The sequence below is a fragment of the Lineus longissimus genome, chromosome 4 (genome assembly GCF_910592395.1).
Source record: "Lineus longissimus chromosome 4, tnLinLong1.2, whole genome shotgun sequence".
Lineage (NCBI taxonomy): Eukaryota > Metazoa > Nemertea > Pilidiophora > Heteronemertea > Lineidae > Lineus > Lineus longissimus.
Genome location: NC_088311.1, coordinates 4006972 through 4026870, shown reverse-complemented (window position 1 = coordinate 4026870; position 19899 = coordinate 4006972). Strand labels below are relative to the sequence as shown.

The 19899-nt window shown below is 39.2% G+C and overlaps 3 protein-coding genes across 4 annotated transcripts; 1 reads left to right on the top strand and 2 right to left on the bottom strand.

The window, feature by feature from the left end:
- Positions 1 to 297: 297 nt before the first annotated feature.
- On the bottom strand, positions 298 to 5140 carry LOC135487200 (very-long-chain enoyl-CoA reductase-like). The gene is made up of 12 exons (XM_064770691.1): positions 4997 to 5140; positions 4671 to 4721; positions 4362 to 4413; positions 3972 to 4016; positions 3664 to 3767; positions 3303 to 3406; positions 2845 to 2950; positions 2479 to 2551; positions 2121 to 2164; positions 1450 to 1507; positions 1167 to 1301; positions 298 to 739 (listed from the first exon to the last, which is right to left on the bottom strand). The coding sequence occupies exons 1-12, from the start codon at positions 5000 to 5002 to the stop codon at positions 615 to 617; spliced, it is 903 nt and encodes a 300-aa protein (XP_064626761.1). The 5' UTR covers positions 5003 to 5140; the 3' UTR covers positions 298 to 614.
- Positions 5141 to 5241: 101 nt separating this feature from the next.
- On the top strand, positions 5242 to 9827 carry LOC135487195 (dnaJ homolog subfamily B member 1-like). 2 transcript variants are annotated; one of them, XM_064770684.1, is made up of 3 exons: positions 5242 to 5496; positions 5978 to 6831; positions 7766 to 9827. In XM_064770684.1, the coding sequence occupies exons 2-3, from the start codon at positions 6010 to 6012 to the stop codon at positions 7991 to 7993; spliced, it is 1050 nt and encodes a 349-aa protein (XP_064626754.1). In that variant the 5' UTR covers positions 5242 to 5496; positions 5978 to 6009; the 3' UTR covers positions 7994 to 9827. The 2 variants fall into 2 exon arrangements, with proteins under 2 accessions (XP_064626754.1, XP_064626755.1); XM_064770685.1 differs by having other exon boundaries at positions 5242 to 5637.
- Positions 9828 to 10926: 1099 nt separating this feature from the next.
- LOC135487209 (mutS protein homolog 5-like) lies at positions 10927 to 19763 on the bottom strand. Its single transcript, XM_064770701.1, has 24 exons — positions 19691 to 19763; positions 18552 to 18906; positions 18258 to 18381; positions 18030 to 18110; positions 17694 to 17768; positions 17244 to 17365; positions 16982 to 17091; positions 16491 to 16615; positions 16002 to 16321; positions 15737 to 15793; positions 15340 to 15412; positions 15039 to 15148; positions 14589 to 14669; positions 14399 to 14444; positions 14185 to 14226; positions 13855 to 13951; positions 13583 to 13672; positions 13170 to 13296; positions 12847 to 12996; positions 12570 to 12644; positions 12233 to 12376; positions 12004 to 12141; positions 11676 to 11749; positions 10927 to 11488 (listed from the first exon to the last, which is right to left on the bottom strand). Exons 2-24 carry the CDS (start codon positions 18873 to 18875, stop codon positions 11383 to 11385), a joined length of 2691 nt encoding a protein of 896 aa, XP_064626771.1. The 5' UTR covers positions 18876 to 18906; positions 19691 to 19763; the 3' UTR covers positions 10927 to 11382.
- Between the last annotated feature and the right edge of the window lie 136 nt (positions 19764 to 19899).

The window sequence follows — 19899 nt, the reverse complement described above, 5'->3', positions numbered from 1 at the left end:
CTCTTGAACCATTCGAACAATATTCCTTGCTATACAAGATGTCTCAGAAAAGGTTCTTTAGAGAGTCAAGGACTCGATATGAAGACAATGTTACAACCATCTGTCTGACAAGCTGGACTATCTTCCTTGCTATACTGGATGTCTAAGGAGAGGTTCTTTAGAGACTCACTCGACACAGACATTATCACAACTTCTCTGTCCGAGCAGTTGGACAATCTTTCTTGCTAAACAGGATATCTTCTCGCTCGATTGTCACAACTTAACTTTGTCTAATTCGCAGATAAAAGACAAATGATATTTCAGAACATTCTGCAATTTATTTGGAATGATAAAAACTGTTCAATGATCGATATGATAAACATTTATAATGGAGACCTCATAACAAGACATCTGACAATTTTAAGTCTTGAAATGTTAATCGTATTTTAAGAGATGTGACCTGACTATCATGAAAACTGAACAGGCCGAGGACTGGCTCTAATTTGAAGTCTTTAAACTTAAAGATCATATTAAATTCTACATTTGACAGCAACTAGCAAGATTTTTGCTATTGCTGACTGGATTTCAAGATAATTTATCAATTGTTTGATTACATTCGGCTCTTTACTAACGATTTAAAGGAGGAATGGCAGGATAGCCTTACGTCTTGGGTAGTCCTTGAATTCCTTTCGATAGTTGCGATGTTTACCGATTGCCCAGACCGACATCTGGTAGAACCCTAAGAAGGTGAAGAGCAGTGCTGAAAAGATAAAAGAAGACACTTTGATCAGCTATAACTGTGTAAGGACATCAGGCCAGCTTTGAGACAATTTATTGCTAGCATAACTCCTTGACCGCCAAAATGGTACATTGTAGTGTCCCCCCAGAGCACCAGAACAAACTGGTGGTTCAATATCTCTATACAAGTACATGTGTATTATGCAAATCATGCTTGAAGAACCTTATTACCAGATGAACACTGACATCTTTATTTCCTCGATTGGTCCAACGGTGCAATTTTCCCAATATTTTAGAAACATTTCACCCTTCCCGTGACAGGCCAGTGAGTGTTAAGTTGGGAGGGCTGCCCAATTCTCGGCAAAGGGGGTTATTTTGATTGAGGGTTATCAGTGCCGTTGTCATCATCATTTATACCAGAAGAACGACTGCTTATGAATGAAACTCACCAGGTACAGCCTGTGTCATAACAGAAAAGCTCAGCCAGGCTCCAACTTCATAGGTATAGTTTGGACAACTAACGAAATTGAACATGAATGTAAATGGGTTGCTTGTTGGCCTTGGGATCTTTCTTTCCTTGGAACCTGAAAAAAATGGGAAAGGGAGGTGTAACTGTATTTCTAGATGGCACATGTGTATTTAACTTCAGGCAGAAGTTCACTCAAAAACTCATTTGATGGACACTTCAATGATCTGTTTTCGGCACACAGAAATAGCGTCATAGAGACTCACCAGGGGGCCTCAGGTTCCTGAAGGCAACATGACAAGAGAGATTACCCAGTTCGTTGATCTGAAGAAGAAAGCAAAGCAATGTGGAAAGATTGTTTAGTTTGATGCAACAGGCCAGATCAGAGTTGCTACACACGTTTTTAGCCATGGCTAACATGCAATAAGGTTCATTGAGTACTTTGGCACCTGTAATGGACGCACTGATGGGCATGTCATTTTTAGCTCCTCAAAGCGAGTTTTGTCACCACAATCCTAGTTCATGAAATAAACTAGGCAACATAGTATTATGTACCTACAAGAAACAGTCCTGCATTGTCCGGGTTCATCCATTAGCACTTGATAGTTCTAGAAGTCTGCTTTATCACAACAAATTCCTCAGAAAGACTAAACTGCTTTTGAACCTACATTAAAACGCCTTCTACATAGATCACAGGTGTCAAACAGAACCCTCCAGAATAACCCACACACAAAAAGCCACATCATTAATACCACCAGAATTTTCTAGAACTACATGTACTCAACAAATTTAAGATTATCTATTTTCAACAACTCGACAGTTTTTCTAAGAAGGTGTTACACTGAAGTTCCATAATCTTGCTTCCTCTCAGAGGGCAGAATAACAGATTTTGTAATATTTTTCTGGCAGGCGATAAAATGCATTCTTTTTGACTTACCAGGAATGCTGCTAAACCACCATAGATCTGGAGGTCACCATACTCTGCAAAAAATTCAATCATACAAGAATTAGTTGAAATTATATGATGGTTTGTCATGAACATTTGGAACACATCGTTAGATTGGCAGGCCTATCACTTGCATCTCACTACAAACAAATATATAAGACATGAAATATGCTTGAGCAGTGCATTGAATAAAGCCCGGTAAACGAGAATGTTTGGTGGACTGCTTGCAAACAGCATTGAGCAATGAGAAACTAAAGAGCCATTTTGCATAAGAGATACAGACATATCATTGTCCTGATAGAAATGGTTGCTTTGACAACTTTAGATATTTTCCTTTAATGATACTTACTTGGTTGTGTGTACAATGGGTGGTTCACGTAGTAGGCTACAAATGCAGCAAATCCCCAATAGTAGCTGCAATTCTGGAAAAACACAGATTAGCATAATGTAGCGCACTGTAACTCTTTAAAAAAGAATCAACAAAATAATCAAATCAAAGAAAAAAAAAAGCTGGCAAACCTGGGCATCAAATCCATTATTCATTTTTTTGTATCAATATTGCCTACAGCAGCACTTTATCCACGTCAATTACAGATGCCAAAAAACCTCTTCATAAACATATCTAACTAATGGAAAGAATTTTCTAGACTATATTTTTTCATCATGAGATGTAAACAAATCAAGGCGATGTCAATCCAGGAGAAGGAAAAGCTACCTTAAACAGATTCCTGATCGGCATAGTGGAATGGGAGAATCGGTGGACAAACAAAGTCTCAAGCAACCTCTTCGCATAGTGAAGGCTCCAGCATGCTGCAGCAATACTGAAATGATAATAGTCATAAATTGTTTGTTGTGAGTTTGTGCTCTTGGGTAAATTATTCAAGGCAAGGCCTCGGTCATGCCGCATTTGCGCATTTGTGCATTTGTGCTTATGATATACGTATTATATTGTATTTTGATCTTTGTTATTACTGTATGAGATACCTCTGAACATATTTTACATCATAAGGCACCATGAAATGTCATTTATTTAATGTTATTTAAACTGTATTCCATTATCACTAAACAATATACCCTGGTCAGTTCATTTGTATTGGCTTGCAACAATGTGCAATTTGTTTTCGAGAATTCACCCCAAACCACTAATTTCATTGCTTACCAAAACATACTTACTGAGTAGCACGCGTGGCAAGGGGTCCAGAGGCATATATCAATGCAGGCCTTGAGTAAAACAGGAGGTAAATTACTAATGGTCCCGCATATTCACAAAGGAAGACCTGCAAGGGAGAATTCAAAATTTTATGCAAAATTTCTATGCCAAAATATGAGACACAAAATACATATGGAATTTAAATCGGCTGCTCAACTGCCTATTTGACTCCAAAATGAAAAGCAGTGCAGTCCCAATATAAATGCTTCTAAAAGCGGTTTCCCTCAAGGTCCAACATTGGAGCAGTAGAATTTCTGCATGTTCGCAGGACACTATTGTGCCACAGGTAACCTCAAAAATCATTTACGGTCATTGCACACTTACAGTTGCCCAGCCAACTTGCGGTCCCAAGTCCTTAAAGTAGATTTTCCCTCCATCTTTCAATCCAATATTCTCAAGCAACTCCTCATCTTTCAGGGCTTTTCCTCCTGAAGAAAATGACAATATTTGTTATCATTTAACATTCATTCTCTCCCAACACAGAGAAATCCAGTTTGAGAAATGTCTTTGGTCTTTACATTTTCCTAAGGCACTGAGGCCACTGCCAGGATTGACCTACATGGCCGCAACCCCTCTTTCTTAAAACTAAGTGATGGAAAATTGACAATACATAATTCGAAAAAAATGCTTACTTGGTTCTATCCTAAAGGACTGTCTGTCAGCGTACATGGACCTTTCTGCAAATGAAATACAACAACAAATATCAGCTTAGGAGGAGGCATACAGTCTGTACTATAGGATCATAAAATATAACTCAGCTCACTGTGTACATAAAACAGTAAGAGCTGCTGAGCAATGGAAGGTTCTCTGTAAAAACCCTTTAAAGTTGACCAAATCTTTCTTGAGCATTGAATTTTGAAGGAAGTTTGAGCGTTGTATACAATTCCCTTTGATCTCATCAAGAATGTGACAGGATTAAGGAGACTTTAATATGACTGAGCAACAAATCAAGGCTTTAGCTTCAAAAGGATGGCACCCTACATGATATGTACATGTAATTGACACGCAAGCAGTTCACTTACTTATTCTCTGGAATTCTCTTTTTACATCCCTGATAGAAGAAGATGCCGACAACTGAAAACAGAATTAATTTCATCAACCTCCTGGGTTCGATAATTTCAATGGATGTTTGGAATAGCAAACACCTTTGCCTTTAATTTTAAAACTGTTATAACATTTTTAAAATGAAACAAAAGCTACTGTTTGGATGACGAAATCCCAATAATCGGCTGGTTATCTGATATAATTAGAGATGTGTCCATGCTTGACTGTATGTTTATAAGTTAACTTCAGCTCTAAAATATATATCACAACTTCAAAGAAAAACTCACATTGTTAAGAATTCCAAGTCTCTTGCTTGTTCTGCCATCTAATACCTCGACCTAGAGACGAAAAGATTTAATGTTTTAAGATGATTGGTATTACTGAAGTTATTACCAGGCTGTTGCAACAATAGTAACTGCAAAGAAAAGGTAACACAAGGAATTCATCGCAGAATTATTGGGCCAGCCTAGCCTAGGCCCCAGCATGCTTGCCTTACTTTATAGATTTAAGATTAGATTGGCCTTCGTTTAAGGTTATAGCTAGCTGAGCTGTTGGTGGATACTTTTTTGGTAAAAAAGGCCACTATTCTCCACAAAAACTTCAAAGCATTTACCTCCATTGCTGTCCTGAATAAAGCTATTTAACAGGCGACGATTTAAAACAGATTTTGCTATGACAATGTCTAAAATCGGAATTAATGCAGTTTATTTGTTTGATCCTTGAAAATTTCAACTAAGTGCAAGGGTCAAGGTCGCTGTCCAGAGTTCACCGATAGACGGCGAGCACTTCGTTTTTGACTAGTTCCTTATAAAATATTTGCAGTGTAAATCAATACAAATAGGATGCATCACCAGAACGCGGAAGTTCTAGCACTTTCTGGCATGTCTCGAAAGTTGTAGACCGATGTTGTTATGTTTCACAACGTTTTCACCCGTACCCCCAGTATTTCAAGCTTGACATGCACCATCGTCTTGCATATCTTACGAAGATTGCAAGGTGTATAGAACTACGCAGTTTGATTCGTGTTCATCAAACAGTGGGTGATTGAACAAAATCCAGAACTACTCGCAACGTGAACGGATTAACTGACTTTCGTTTCGACTGACTTCCTTCGTAAGTCTTTCATATCTTTAGACTACTTTTTGACAGCCACTCACCCACTGTCAGGCACTGATTAAATCAGCAGATCAGGCGGGCATTGCTCTCAAGAACCACTGAAATATTTTATCACTATTTCTACGGTAAAACTAAAAGGTAGGTACTAGGTTAGTAGGCCTAACAGTATAGAGTACAGTATCATGTATCACGTATGACAGTGACCAACTCAACTGCCAAATCCCTACTGCTTTCAGCTCGGTAGTTTTCCTTTCACTTTTATATAGCCTAGGCCTATATATATTTGGTCGGAGCAGCCACTGGCCACTATGACAGCTATATACCATGGGTACATAGGCCTGGATGATAGGGCTGCAGACCCACCCAAGATGTCATGAACATCATGTAGGAAATGAAATGATGTGCTATACTGTACTACTAACTATCCATGGATTTTCAATAATAATCTCATGTTCTTGTTCATTTCTTTCTTTTTTAGGGTGCCTGACGGCCCTTGGCCTTGACTTATAAATGATGGGGAAGGATTATTATTCTATTCTTGGACTTCCCAAAGGAGCCTCTGAAGACGAAATTAAAAAGGCTTATAAAAAAATGGCCCTGAAGTATCATCCAGATAAAAACAAGTCTCCAGGTGCAGAGGATAAATTCAAAGAAGTCGCCGAAGCATACGATGTTCTATGTGACAAGGATAAGAAAGAAATCTATGACAAATATGGTGAAGACGGTTTAAAACGTGGAGGAGGGGGAGGAGGAGGAGGACCTGGTAACTTCTATACTTTCACCGGTGACCCACATGAGATGTTCAAGGACTTTTTTCGAGGGGCTGACGATTCCAAGTTTTTCTTTGGAGGTGGTGGACCTGGCAGAGGCTCACAATCATTTTTTGGGGGGGGACATGAAGATATGGATGTTGACGATTTGTTCGGCTTCGGGTCACAGAGAACTGGCCATGGGGGACCAGCAGGGTTTAGTCAGTTCAACACATCGTCACACGGAATGGGTGGAGGACGAAAGCGACAAGACCCGCCCATTCAGCGTGATCTTCAAGTATCATTGGAAGAAATTTATAATGGAACGCAAAAGAAAATGAAAATTAAACGTAAGATACTGAATGCTGATGGACGTACTACGAGACAAGAAGACAAAGTTTTAACAATTGATGTAAAGAAAGGATGGAAAGCGGGAACAAAGATAACTTTTCCCAAAGAAGGAGATCAAACCCCAAACAATATACCAGCTGACATTGTATTCGTGATAAAGAATAAGCCCCATCAAGTTTATGTTCGAGACGGCAGTGATATCAAGTACAAGGCAAAGATAACTTTGAAAGAGGTAAGTTGGCCAAGTTCAAAGTCGCACATTTCTGTTTTCCAACAATGTCGCAAAACCGTGCATTTGGACTCATTGAATACTGGACCCCAGGAATATTGTTGGGATAAAGCCCTGGCAGCTACATTGTACTGTTACTGCGTTTAATAACCTTAACGGAAAAAAAGCATCGGGCCTAATTTTCTTTTATTGACGTTTGTAAAAATGGTTTGTTTTTTCTTGCGACTACAATGACTGACAACTCTTAGTCTGACAGCGAAGCATAATTATTGTTATTCTTGCAAATGTTCAGCTGACTTTAATAATCACCACCAATAGATAGTCCAAAGAAGTGGACAGAAATCAGTTTTAAAGGATGAGAAAGTCATGAATCTCTCTCTTCGGTTGAGGGTTGTCATTTGATTTATCAATTATTGATACAATTGGACTGGAACATTCTGCCTATGACTGAGCAGCCGTTTCTATTACGATCTATCATGCACTTTAAACAAACCAGTAGGAGGTAGTAAGGAGAACGTTCCAGAAGTGTTTCTGACTATATACCCACACGATAGTGTCTAGTTAGATAGTAGAGGCATCAGGCATCTGATCGATGATATATGATTATTTTGAAACCAATTTGGTTCACTGATTTGAAAAACTTTCCTAAGCCATGCATCAAGTACATGTATTATTCTACTTTTTTTATCTAATTTTGATGCCCAAGGGTAATTATAGTGCAAATTATTTGCATATTTGTAAAGCTGTATTCAAAAAAAATCTGTATTGATGTTTGCTGATGTATCATAATCAGAATTTTTTGCAATGTTTGTAAATTTCGTGCCAAAATGTTTTACTTTCCTAAACATGCTAAAGCATGTGCACATTGTCACAATCACATGAGCCATGAAGACAAGATAATCATAAACTTATGTTTTGCTATCTTTGTGTTTTTCAGGCACTTTGTGGTACTGAAATCCGGATTCCAACAATAGATGGCCAAGTCCTCCCTGTTAATATCAAGGGAGTAACCAAACCAACAACAGTGAAGCGAATCCCAGGTCATGGTCTTCCGTTACCGAAACAGCCAACAAAATGTGGTGATTTAGTTGTGGAATTTGATATCTGTTTCCCAGATCACCTGTCTCCGGAAGCTAATCGAAAAATGGCTCAGTATCTTCCATAAACATTTACACTGGCTTTGGTCAAATAGTTTCATGTCTTAGGGTACATGGGTCATGACATTGAGCTAGTGGGACAGTTTTGATCAATCGCTGGCTAAAGGACTGCCTGGACTATTATAAAAGACCATAGTATGTTATATTTTGTCACATATGTAAATCTGATTTGAATTTGGCATGTTACTAGTCTTACACAGTGGTTGTTTTGGCTTGAATGTAGGCTCTTATTTTGCTTCGTTTATAGGTGGTTCTCATAGAACGAATGTATGTCAGAGATTACCTTTAAATACATGTTTGTCTGATCTGTTGCATTGGACTACAAAATATGGAATAAAACGCTCAACTTGTAGGCATTAGTAATAAGTGTATGGAAAAAAAAATTACAAGTGAGCCCACATGCTCGTACTGGAGTGTAGGTCATATGTAGATGTGAGGTATGCTGGAATGTTCTCGGCTCACATTGAACATCTATAATTGAGAGAGTGCAGGTGAATACTGGATGATATGTAGCAGGCTTATAAATACATCAGTACCTTCAAAACAGCTCGACTGACTTGGTCACCTGACTAAAAATGTAACCTTCTGCCCCAATGTAATTCTCTTAGCATGTCCAGGCCACAGTGTGTTTCAAGATGCCAAAGCTTACTCAATGATTCAATGTATTGCTCTTGGTGTTGTATGTAGGCCTAACCCTTTTAGCCAGAAAGACTACATACCAGCGTAACTAAATGCGAGAATGCGACATCATGTCTCTTGACCCTGTCAACTGCTGCTCTTTAACTGAGGAATATGTACAGTCTATTTGGTGTGCATACAGACCAGACTCAAGAGTTGTATCATCCCTGAGTAAGGTGTATAAACGTCAGATTGTACAGCAAGTGTAGGTGGAATTAATTCTGGAATTTTCAGTAAAGAGATGTCTCTGGAATTTTCTATTGACAACGTTACATGTTGGTGTAATTACACTGCTAGATATTGCCGGAGGGAAGGAAAAAATATCTTTGTTACATGTTCAATCAGAAACAGATCAATCAATATTAATTGCCTGTTTCTTATTATCATGTATCAGAAGGAAGATATTTTCTATTGGGTCAGTGTTTTTGTGTCATTTTTAAATGGTTTGTTTGAGTCATTTGGAAGAATCAAGAAGATTTTCAAAAAGAATAAAGGGACTTGTGAACTACTGAAGAATATTATGAAGCATCCAATAGAAATTGCTGATGTCCTTTACATCTTTTTGAAAACATAATTTCGAAAAGATAGGTCTGCAATTTAACTCCGAGAAAAAGTTTAGAAACATGCCTGTTATTAAATCTTATTACTTATATGATTGTTGAAACTTTATATTTTTTGTTTGTTTATTTGCTACATGCATATGTACATTTTGCTTTCTGTACTTGCATAGCAGAAGGATAAAATGGTGGAGGCATAATGCCGTTATTTCAACGTGTCTTTCAACTTGTATCGGGGGTGGGGGGATCAATTTGAATTCAGGAAATGTTGTGTGTATTATCATGTATGTGAATCCTGTAAATATATGTTTAGGAAAATGATATTGGCGCTCAAAGCAAGGACCAATACTACATGGATGATTCAGCAAGATGGTACATGTACTGTATGTTAAAAACTTTAAAATAGTAATTTTTATATTATTGCCATATTAACCTGTTCATTGAATATTTGCTGGGGAAAATATAATTGGCGCTGAAAGGGTCAATACTGTGTGTAAGATTTAGCAACATGGGATGTTAAAAACTCGAAAAGCTGTCGTTTGAATTGCAATAAGCCAATATTAAGTTTGTAAACCCTGTATAGCTTTACAAAATAAATGATTCTGTAAAGGAAAAAGCTCTTGGTTTGTTTGAAAAGTGTCTTCCAATACGACCAGATGTTCTTAGAGGAGGACGATAGGCAGGGAGGACTAGTGATAGTATACTTTGAGGCTGCTCGACCATTTGTGACCCGTCACAGCAAAACCAGGCGCATGTCGCACAGAAGATGATCCTAAATGACACCAGGGGATAATGGAAGAAATAGGTGTGCTCGTATTTCACAAAAGGCAGACAATAGAGAAATGAACAAACAGTCCGTCTCAACCTGCCAAGCTCAGAGCGACATGCGCCTGATTTTGCTGTGACGGGTCACATTTTGCCAGCCATAATGCAACTTTGCTTTGAAACTGACTGGCTCGTTTATAAGCTTCTGGAGGATTGGTGATAAAACAAAGCCACTTATGACATTGAAGTCTCCCTCGAGGAAGAATGAACTAGAAAATACGATATCATGATGACCGTTTCACCTATCCTTCCATTGTGTGAAGATCAGTGGGTGACACTTGCCAATATTCCATTCACAGGTCGTGCATATCATTTACATTGGTTCTTGCATGGCAGGATGTGGAAAATAATGGAACCTTCTCTGGTCAAGTAATTCCTCCTACATCCAAGTTCATAACACAGTCAAGCCCTTGCCCAGGTTGACATGTACATATACACGTAGGAAGGTGTTGGTAGGTTGGCACTGGGACACGTCTTCACTTTGCCGAAAGCTTTTTTATGGGATGGTTCTGCCTGGGGGAGCGTGCGTAGGGACCTCTTGCATCTGTTTTTGTTTACTGTTGCCTTGCCGATGCTCTTAAACGATTTGCCTATCTTGGACGTAGATGTGTGTCAATAGTGAATTTGGCCACATCCCAAGCCAGAGACAAATTTGTTCCATGCCATGGCTACCTTATATCTGAGGTGCTATGATGTGTGACAATGGGTCAAAATGTGTGTGCATTCCTCAATCGTGTCCCAATTCAAGTCGCATTGATATTCTTTTGATCACAAGAACATCATACTCAGCAGAGAGGACTATGCTTTTCAGGAACCCCAGTCTGACATCATAAACAAAACTGTACGATAAGATTCATACAAATAGCTTTATTCTTCAGAAAAATGGTCATAACACCAGAAGTACATTCTTAGGTGAAGGATGATGTTTACAGGATGTTGTTCGAGAACACAAAACCATCAGGATCACCACTACATGTCTTTATCACACTGTACATGTAACATTCTAAACAGATTGGCCAGAATATTTGATTACCTGGTAACCAATCTCCAGAGCTAAATCCTACTTGAAGCTCAGCTGAATCAAAAACATATTTACAATGCAACTGCTGCAGTTCTACATGTAATTCCTATCAACAGGCTGTATCATCAAAGTTGGGATACTCCAGTTACTTTCATATTTGACTTTCCATTCAGACCACATTTGCATGTAGATCACTTGATTGAGGCAAATGAGCAGTTCATTTGTGAGGTGACTTTTCTTTCAGCTGATCATTTTAATATTCTGACTGAATTCACACCATCACTGACGCAATCTATTTCATCATGGCATTGAGAAATCACACGATTCCTTGGCTTGTTGGAAGAACAAAGTCATTGAGGAAACTGTAAAGATCATCCTTTTCAAGGTCCAACTCCATGAATCTAGTTGTAATAGCTGAGCACCTGGAATTTCAACAAGAAAACGTTTCAAAAACAAATGGACAAGTGTTTACCCATAGTAATTAGTACTGTTCTCACACACTATTCAAAAAGCTTGTGTGCTCTCGACTCAATATATTTTCAAGTTTAAATATGCTTTGAGCAGAAATATGTTTTCAAGACATCTAGAAACAAGAAGAAGATGACATACCTCTTAAACTGTGTTTCAGTGCTGGCACTGTCCACTCGATTGACAGCTTTCCCACGTCTCATCAGTTTGGACACCTTGAAGCAAGAGCACATCAACAACTGTAAGAAGTCAATGGGATCAAACCACCAATCTCTCCCACAGTACTGTCTACCTCACAGGCAGAATATATTCGAAGACTTGTTTCCCATGGCAAGACCCCATACAAAAGTCTTTAGAAATGGTGTTTTGTTCCTAAACCAAAATATCTCTTTGTATTTCTGCTTCCACATGTGTATTGAACTGAACACCTGAAAATCAGATAGCAAAATATCAACACAAGAAGACAAACCTCTTTTCCTCTGCAGATTATTTCTTTCGGCAGACCAGCCTCTGCAGCAACATGTGAAGCATAACTGAAGTTAGCATGTCCAGTGATGAGCTGGTAGAGGAAAACAAGGTCATCGTGGTCTTGTAACACTTCCATCATCTGCAAATAAAGGTGAACATCAAGGCATATCAAACACTTCAACGTCACTTCACTTCGATTGCCACATCCCCATTCAAAATTTCACACACACCTGGTATCTGACTTGATCACTCCTCGGCAAAAGCTGCTGCTGCACAAGGCCATGGAAATGAGTGGAGACAAATGTGTGAGGGCAACCCACTCCATCCTGTAACCAATGACGCAGGCATGCAGCCATCAGCGCCAAACCATCAACCTAAAATAGAGCACAAAATTTGAATTCATCTCATCGTTTAATTTCAAAAATCAGGTAAACTAACTCATTTTTGCTAATTTTCAGTAACATGAACAAAAGTCAAAGCTGTGGGAGTATGCCCCTGAGCAATCCCAGTACCTAAACAATGGGAGAAAGTCTTAGCCATTGTACAAATCATGACTGACTAACTTACCGCCTCTGTTCCCTTTCCAAACTCATCCAAAATCACCAGAGAGTTCTTGGTTGCACAACGCAATGCAGTAGACACCTAAATGAAGAAAGAGCATCTCAACATATGCTACAGAGAAGTGATGCATCAAATTTTTGTTCAACTGGACACCATGACATACTTTCTCAACTACTTTTAGCTAGAGAGCGCAGTGCTATTATCATCACTTCCGAATACATTGTGTTTTTTGTGAATTTCTGAAAGTCGCCCAAAAATGTGAACTGCTTCGATTGAGGTTTACCTGATTTAGATCAATCATGAATGTTGACAATCCCACAGAGACACTCTCCATGGTGCGTATTCGGGTGAAGATCTGGTCAATCAGGCCAATTTTAGCCGATTCTGCAGGAACATAACTGCCAATATGTGCCAGGTAGACAATTAATGCCACCTGAAAAAATATCGTCACCTTAGAAACCGAAACCAATGCTGGTAAAAAACAGATTCTGCCACAGACCTGAAGGATATGGAATCAGTTTGATTTAAGATTTAATCCTCATATCATAATTTAAAATAATCCTAATGATATTTTACAGGGAACAATTATGTACAAAAGCAAGTTACCTGTTTGAGGTAGACACTCTTGCCGCTTGCATTAGGCCCTGTCAAAACCTTCATTTTGCCATGATCCACACCACTCATCGTATCGTTTGGTACAAATGGACTACAGCATAGCTCTTGGAGGGGATGCCTAGAAGGGATAGAAAAGACTGATTCAGCTCAGCTATTATGATGTACTTATAAGGCTCTGTAAGCCAGCCAAATGTGAAGCTAATTGCTCAGTTCATCTTGATTTGTGGGTGCGTCTATGTGTGTCAAGTTATTTCTAATGCATCTCCTAGTCTATTCCACACTGAAATCATATCTTCCTCAATCAGGTCAAAAGAACAAAACTGTATTCTCGTGTTTTGGAAACTAACTTTCCACAAACATTGTTGATCGTATGAAACTTTTGAACTTCTCAATCGCAAACATACCTTCCTCCCTTGATTTCTAGCGAGTCGTCTTGCGTAAATTCTGGTCTGACGTAGTTGAATTCTTTGGCACATGTGGCAAGAGACAGGAGGCTGCAACAAAAAAAGCTTTTTGAATGTGGCAAAGGTAAGCGTGTACTAATTAGTGAGGCATAATGGCAGCCTGATAATAGTGATATATGTCACTATCATCTGTTGCCACATAGAGAGTGACATTGAGGTGCTGCTCATAAACCCCTCCTGCAGCTAAACCTCCATGTAGGTGAGTTACTTACCAGTCCAACTGTGCAGCATAGTCCATGACACTCAGGAACACCGTGGAATATTCCAGAATGGTGTCTTGCAGTTGATGCATGATACTAGTTTCTTGATCTAGAACAAAAGAAAAGTGAATCCAAATCATCAGCATCCTCATCATCAACTTTGGTGAGAGTCTTCTAAACATGTTCTCCATACTACCGTGGTCGTCAGAACCTGTTTTATAACTATCCCTCAGAGAGCACACCAAGAAAAAACTCTTTACAATGAAAGCTAATTCTGATATCATTGAAGCAACATCATCAGAACAGAGTTTCTTCCTTTTCAAATTATGGCATGGCTCATACCTGTGATGTCACACTGTGTATCTCCCAGTAGTGTGTCAAGTTCTGGAATATGAATAGATTGAGATAGTTTTATTGACACAAATAGACTGTAGACTTGTAACTCAGGACATTGCTCAGCCTCACACCTAAATGGGGATATGACAGTGAGATGCTAATAACTCACTGGAACCTCTTCATTCTCAAACATCGACGCATCTACAACTTGATGACAAACCTTTTGTACTTTCACTCTTGTAATGGCAGACATTGTTGGAGAGGAACTACAAATGAAATAAGAATGGCATCATTGAATGAACATACAATGTTGATGAAATCTTCATGAGATTGCACTGCTTGCCAAATATTCAGTGTATCTAAATACTCTATTTAAAGAAAGTCAGGACAGTGGTATGACTTGCACTCACCATGAAATTTAAGCCAGGAATCTTGAGATCTTCATCCGTCTGATAATGATCTGGTTTGGGGATGACAAGAAGATAACCAAGCTAGGGAGAAAATGAAGTTTGGAATAAGTTGAAGAACTTTCTATTTCGCATTGCTCTGCTTTGCTACGCTGCTGCAGTTTCTAGCACGGTGTCATAGAGGCACTATCACTCTTGAATTACCCAACTGAAAACCATTTAGTAACAGCCATATCTCCCAATATTTCACAGGTCTAGGAAGAAGTGTCCACAAGGGTATGTCCACCACACGCCCGAATGTCCATGAGATATTTTGACAACACCTTGCCACTTACAATTGGAGCAAAATGAAAAAAATCACAAGTCAAATTATATCACTTAATTGCATAAGACCTCCCAGCAGAGTTTTCACACAAGCAAAGTTTTTTTTCAGCCCTTAAGTAATCATCTTACCTGGGGAAGGTAGATCACGTTACATTCCTCAACATCATCACTGAGCTTTTCCAGTTCTGACTTGGCGACCTGAGTCATGAAATCGGGCAAACCATTGTATGTACGCTTTTCTGGAAGAGAGAAAGAATTAAAAAGAAGGACAAACAAGAAGTAAATTTTCACAAAAAATAAATAAGTACTCGTCGCACTACATTATTGACTTTGATAAAACATGAAATGAACCTGAAAGAATTTCAACATCAACATAGAACATTAAGAAGAAAACAAACAAAAGAACAGATATCAACATTTCTCAACCTACTCTGGTCTAACTCTGGGTCAACATTAGGCTTGACGACAAATCGGTTTTGCATAGCAGATTCTTCAAAATCCACCTGTAATGGTTTGGCATGTATTGTTAAGAGTTCACGACAGCCACTGTTGAAAATATGATGTGTAATTTGGTGGTTATGGTTTGGAGCGCGACATCTACCTGATCTGAAATTGCTCCGATGGCAGTGACCAAGTTCACATGAAATAGCATAGGCTACAAACATCAATTTCAATTGGATTAGCACCTAATAAAGGCTCTTTGTCGGTCACTTCAGCACTACAGTGATATGTTTTAACTCTAAGTTTTTTTAAAATAAAGTTTTTGAGGCTTGGATGAGGGACACGTCATACAAAGTAAATGACAAGCAAAAAGGACCCCAACTTACTATTTTGTTGATCAACGATGCAATCTTGTTTAGATCTTCTGTGAATGCATCAGCTATCTGAAATTTAAGTCGTATCTTTTAAGGAAGAATTCATAAAAAGAAAGACTCAACAAACTCAGTCCTACTTTGGGGTTATCAATTTCTCTGCAGGATCTTCCAAACAGTAAATGGGTGGTCCAAGGAGGGTCAATGTAATTTGTGTCACTCGCAAGATTTAAACAAGGTGCTACGAGGCCCCCTTTATACAATGAATGACCTGGCTTACCTTCTTGAAAATGGCAACTCCATTTGGCTGTGCCCTAGCTATGTCTCCAATGTAAACAGCATTGTACGCAGTCTTGTAAAGTGCCTGCCAGTCTCCAACTGATGCCTGGGCCTTCCTCATCCGAGTAAGGATCCTTGGTACATTCTTGATGTGTTTGAGACAGTTATGCAGCGAGTTGGTCATCTCAATGTTACGAGAGTTGGCAAAGAATTCCACGGCATCCAATCTCTCTGCTAGCAACACAGGGTTCCTGATTGGCCGCATGAACCACAACTTCATCATCTTGCTTCCGATGACAGACTTGCACCTGTTCATGATTCCTGGAAAAGTCAACCAACGTTATTCTGAATATGGCCAGGAGAATAGTGAATTGAAATGGTTTGGAAAAGGCTGACTGTTTTTTAAGGCGTGAATCAAGTTGGATGCCATGTCTTCACACCCAAGAATCTCATCTTCATCCATTATTGACCAATATCATCAAATACTTACCAAACAGGCTGAGTCCCTCTTTTGAGCTGTTGCTGGTGTTTGATTTATAAACAGATGGATGAACTTCCCTTTGAAAGATCTGGAGAGCGCTGAAGGAATTTTCATCCATAATTACAATATCTTGCCTGAAAAGCCAACAGCAAAATAGCTGTTAAATTTTGACTGGCCTAAATGGAAATAGTTCTGACAAGTTCGGGACACAGCAGGTTTATTTATGTAGGTACACAGGTTGTTGTCAGGTAGAAAATGAAAAAGTGTGTACAGAGCTGATGTACATTTCAATGTACATCAAGGCATCAAGTTTCTACCAGACTCTGTTGTAAAGCAAGATGGCAGAAGGCTGGGATTCAATGGGGATTCTATGAATGTTTTGTAATTGTATCTAATACCGCGATGTGTGGTCATGACAACGTCCTCATTCCTTAAGATAGTTTAATCAACCCTCTCTATTCTCTATATCCCCATTGAACAAAACATCCAAGTAAACCCACCAGGAGAAGACCTGAAGCCCCAGTATAGGAATGCAAGCATTTGCGTCCTCCAATTCAATTCCGACTCTCTTTTTATCCAAGTACTTCAACAATGCTCCAATCGCTCGAACCTGAAATCAAAAACACCACGTCACAAACGTGTAACACATGTATTTGGCTTCACAATTTTCCAATTGGTCAAACACACTAGGACTTCGGGTCACCTGGACTTAACCTTACATGTGTTAAATTCCTAATTGGTTACTGGATTCTATTCACTCACCATGTTGACATTTTCTAATGGGATCAATGAGGAGAGATGAAGCGTCCGCTCAGATTCTGTATAGTGACTAGGAATGGACGGAAGGCCCATCGACAGGATTCTCCGTTTGCAAACATCAATATCTGAAAATTACATGAAAGATCAATCGGGATGAGGTGATTACTATATTCATACTAACTCGCGAGCCATGTGTAAAAAAAGTGTTCAATCACTGCCAAGTGTATAATCTGTGTCATCTCTCAAGAGACAGTCATACTGTGGACTGTTTTTGCGAGAGCTGGCATCAATCAGACAAGCAGCACATCAAAGACATTCTCGCAAGAACCTCATCAAGGCACATGTATGGATTCTCAGCTGTACACATTCACGTAGCTGGATGACCAATAATTGCATCCTGGATCTCCTTTCGCATACACAACCTCCTTCTTCTCAAATGCTTCACATACTTACTGAAGTCCATGCTTGGTAAGAGTTGTATGAATTCACACACACTTGCAACATCACTTGTTGAGATGTTATCTTGTTCTGAAAACAGAAACAGAAGCCAATATCTTTCCAGGTTTGAATGCACTGATGATAAATTGATGAGGGGATGTGAGTTTTAGGCAAATATTTGAGGAAATATCACTCTATGCAAGCAGCATGAATTGGCCATGATGAAAGACCTTCACCAAGCATTATCTGGGAATTAACAGATAGAAAGGTCAAAAAGACACCATGTTTGTTTCAGGAGCCATGGGTTCAAATAGGTTCTAGAGAAGGAAATAGTATTATTCAAAATCTTACCAATATCTTTGAGTGCCTTCAGAAAACGCTCATCCTGCTTGGAGCTGACGATAATACAACTGGGCTGGATTTGATATTTGACTGAAATGATCAGACAAATAGCTTTAGTGCTGAGAAATAATCAACTAGATCTTAGGCTATGGGAGAAAACAAAACACCCTTATTCCACACTCAGTAAATTGGAAGATTTTGGTCCTGAATAATAAATATCTTTGTGAAATTGCATACCTCTGTGTAATAACTGAAAGTCGTCTGTTTCTTCTGTATCCAGCATCATGTACATTAGCGTAGTGTCTAAGTTATAGTAGGCAACTCCTAGTTTACCACCACTCCAGACTGCACTCATGAAGATCTGAAAAGTGATGAAGAAGATTTATGATTAATGTTTATAAGAAAAGGTTGGTCCATATCACCGACCTCCCCTTAAATATTTCTGGTACTAGTTACAGTAATGACAGTAGTTAATCAACTGAGCCACGTGTATGGGACTTGTCAAAACAGTAATTAGCAAGTTAAAATTACCTGAGCCTCTTCCTCCACATCTGAGAACTGCACATTTTTCTTTGCCCTCTTGACTGAGACATCTCTGTCAGAAAGGCTGTCGCTGGTGTCTGCTGGCTGTGACCAAGCTGATGATGAAGTCGCGTGTCTTCCTCTGTCTGAGAAACTGTCACTGGTGTCTGCAGTAGGTCTTGACCAAACAGAGGTGGAAGAGGCAACTCCCTCCTGGTCAGAGAAACTGTCACTTGTGTTTGCAGCAGGTCTTGACCGGGCAGAGGCAGATGACATGATTCTCTCTGTTGAACTGGGAAAGTCTGAACTATTAAATGAGGTTGAAGTTGCCATCACTCAAAGGGTCTTGATAGATCAGCATGCACTGCAAAGAAATTCATGGGATTTAGTTTAGATGTGATGCTTCAAGACCCAGTTCACTCCATCTCATCCTAAACCTAACCAAATTGAACATTAGTGTAGTTGGTCAGTAAAAGTGTCTTTTAGAACAGTCCAGATTCAAGAAAAAACAGATGGCAGCACAAACTCTCTTTGGTTGCAAGATATACCTAGTTTAAAGTACATGTTTCTTTAAGAGATGGCAGCACTTACTCTGGCGCCTTGAATTAGAACAAGTGATTTGCTGTTGGATCAATAGTTCTTGGTAAACAGCCATTATCGATCTGTTATTTCTAGGTAGGAAACAAATACAGCAGTGTGCTCTATTGCCAGACACAGATATCAACGAATCGGCGGTGGTCAACTGAGGTTGAAACTGATCTGTTGGTATCAACATTTCAAGGTGCAAATGCGTGGCTCGTCTAGTCAAACTGGTCTAGTAAAACTAGTCCAGGGTAGTCGATTTCTAAGGACGTTTGGTAGACAGGCAGCTGGGAAGGTGGCAGAATTGTATGCTGCCTTTTTTATGCCAGGTTTTTGATACTCCTACTTCGTATACAAAAATATCAAGAGGCTGAGTAGGCCTATGTTGAAAGCAACTGGTGCCACGAAGGTCCACTGCCTCAGGAGTGTACTGAGTGATGATGTACACTGCAGTACTGCTGGATCAGTGGATGGAGAGCTCTCAAGAAGATCAAAGACTACACAAAGACAGTTCTAGTAGCGACTAAATGTTTACTCTTATTTGTTTCCACAAGTAGTATTCTTACAATTAACTTCGTTTTAGGTTGACAAAATCATGAGAGACAGAGGAAATTGGCCATCCAATTTGTGCGCTCCTTCGATCCATTTCTGGGGAAATGCCAAATTGAGGTATTCCCTCAACCCATATTTGGGCACTCTACGCCTACTTGCAAAATGACGTAAAGAAATCCTGTACACGTCACTAGAAAATTGGGGGCATCCCTGTCTGGAAACG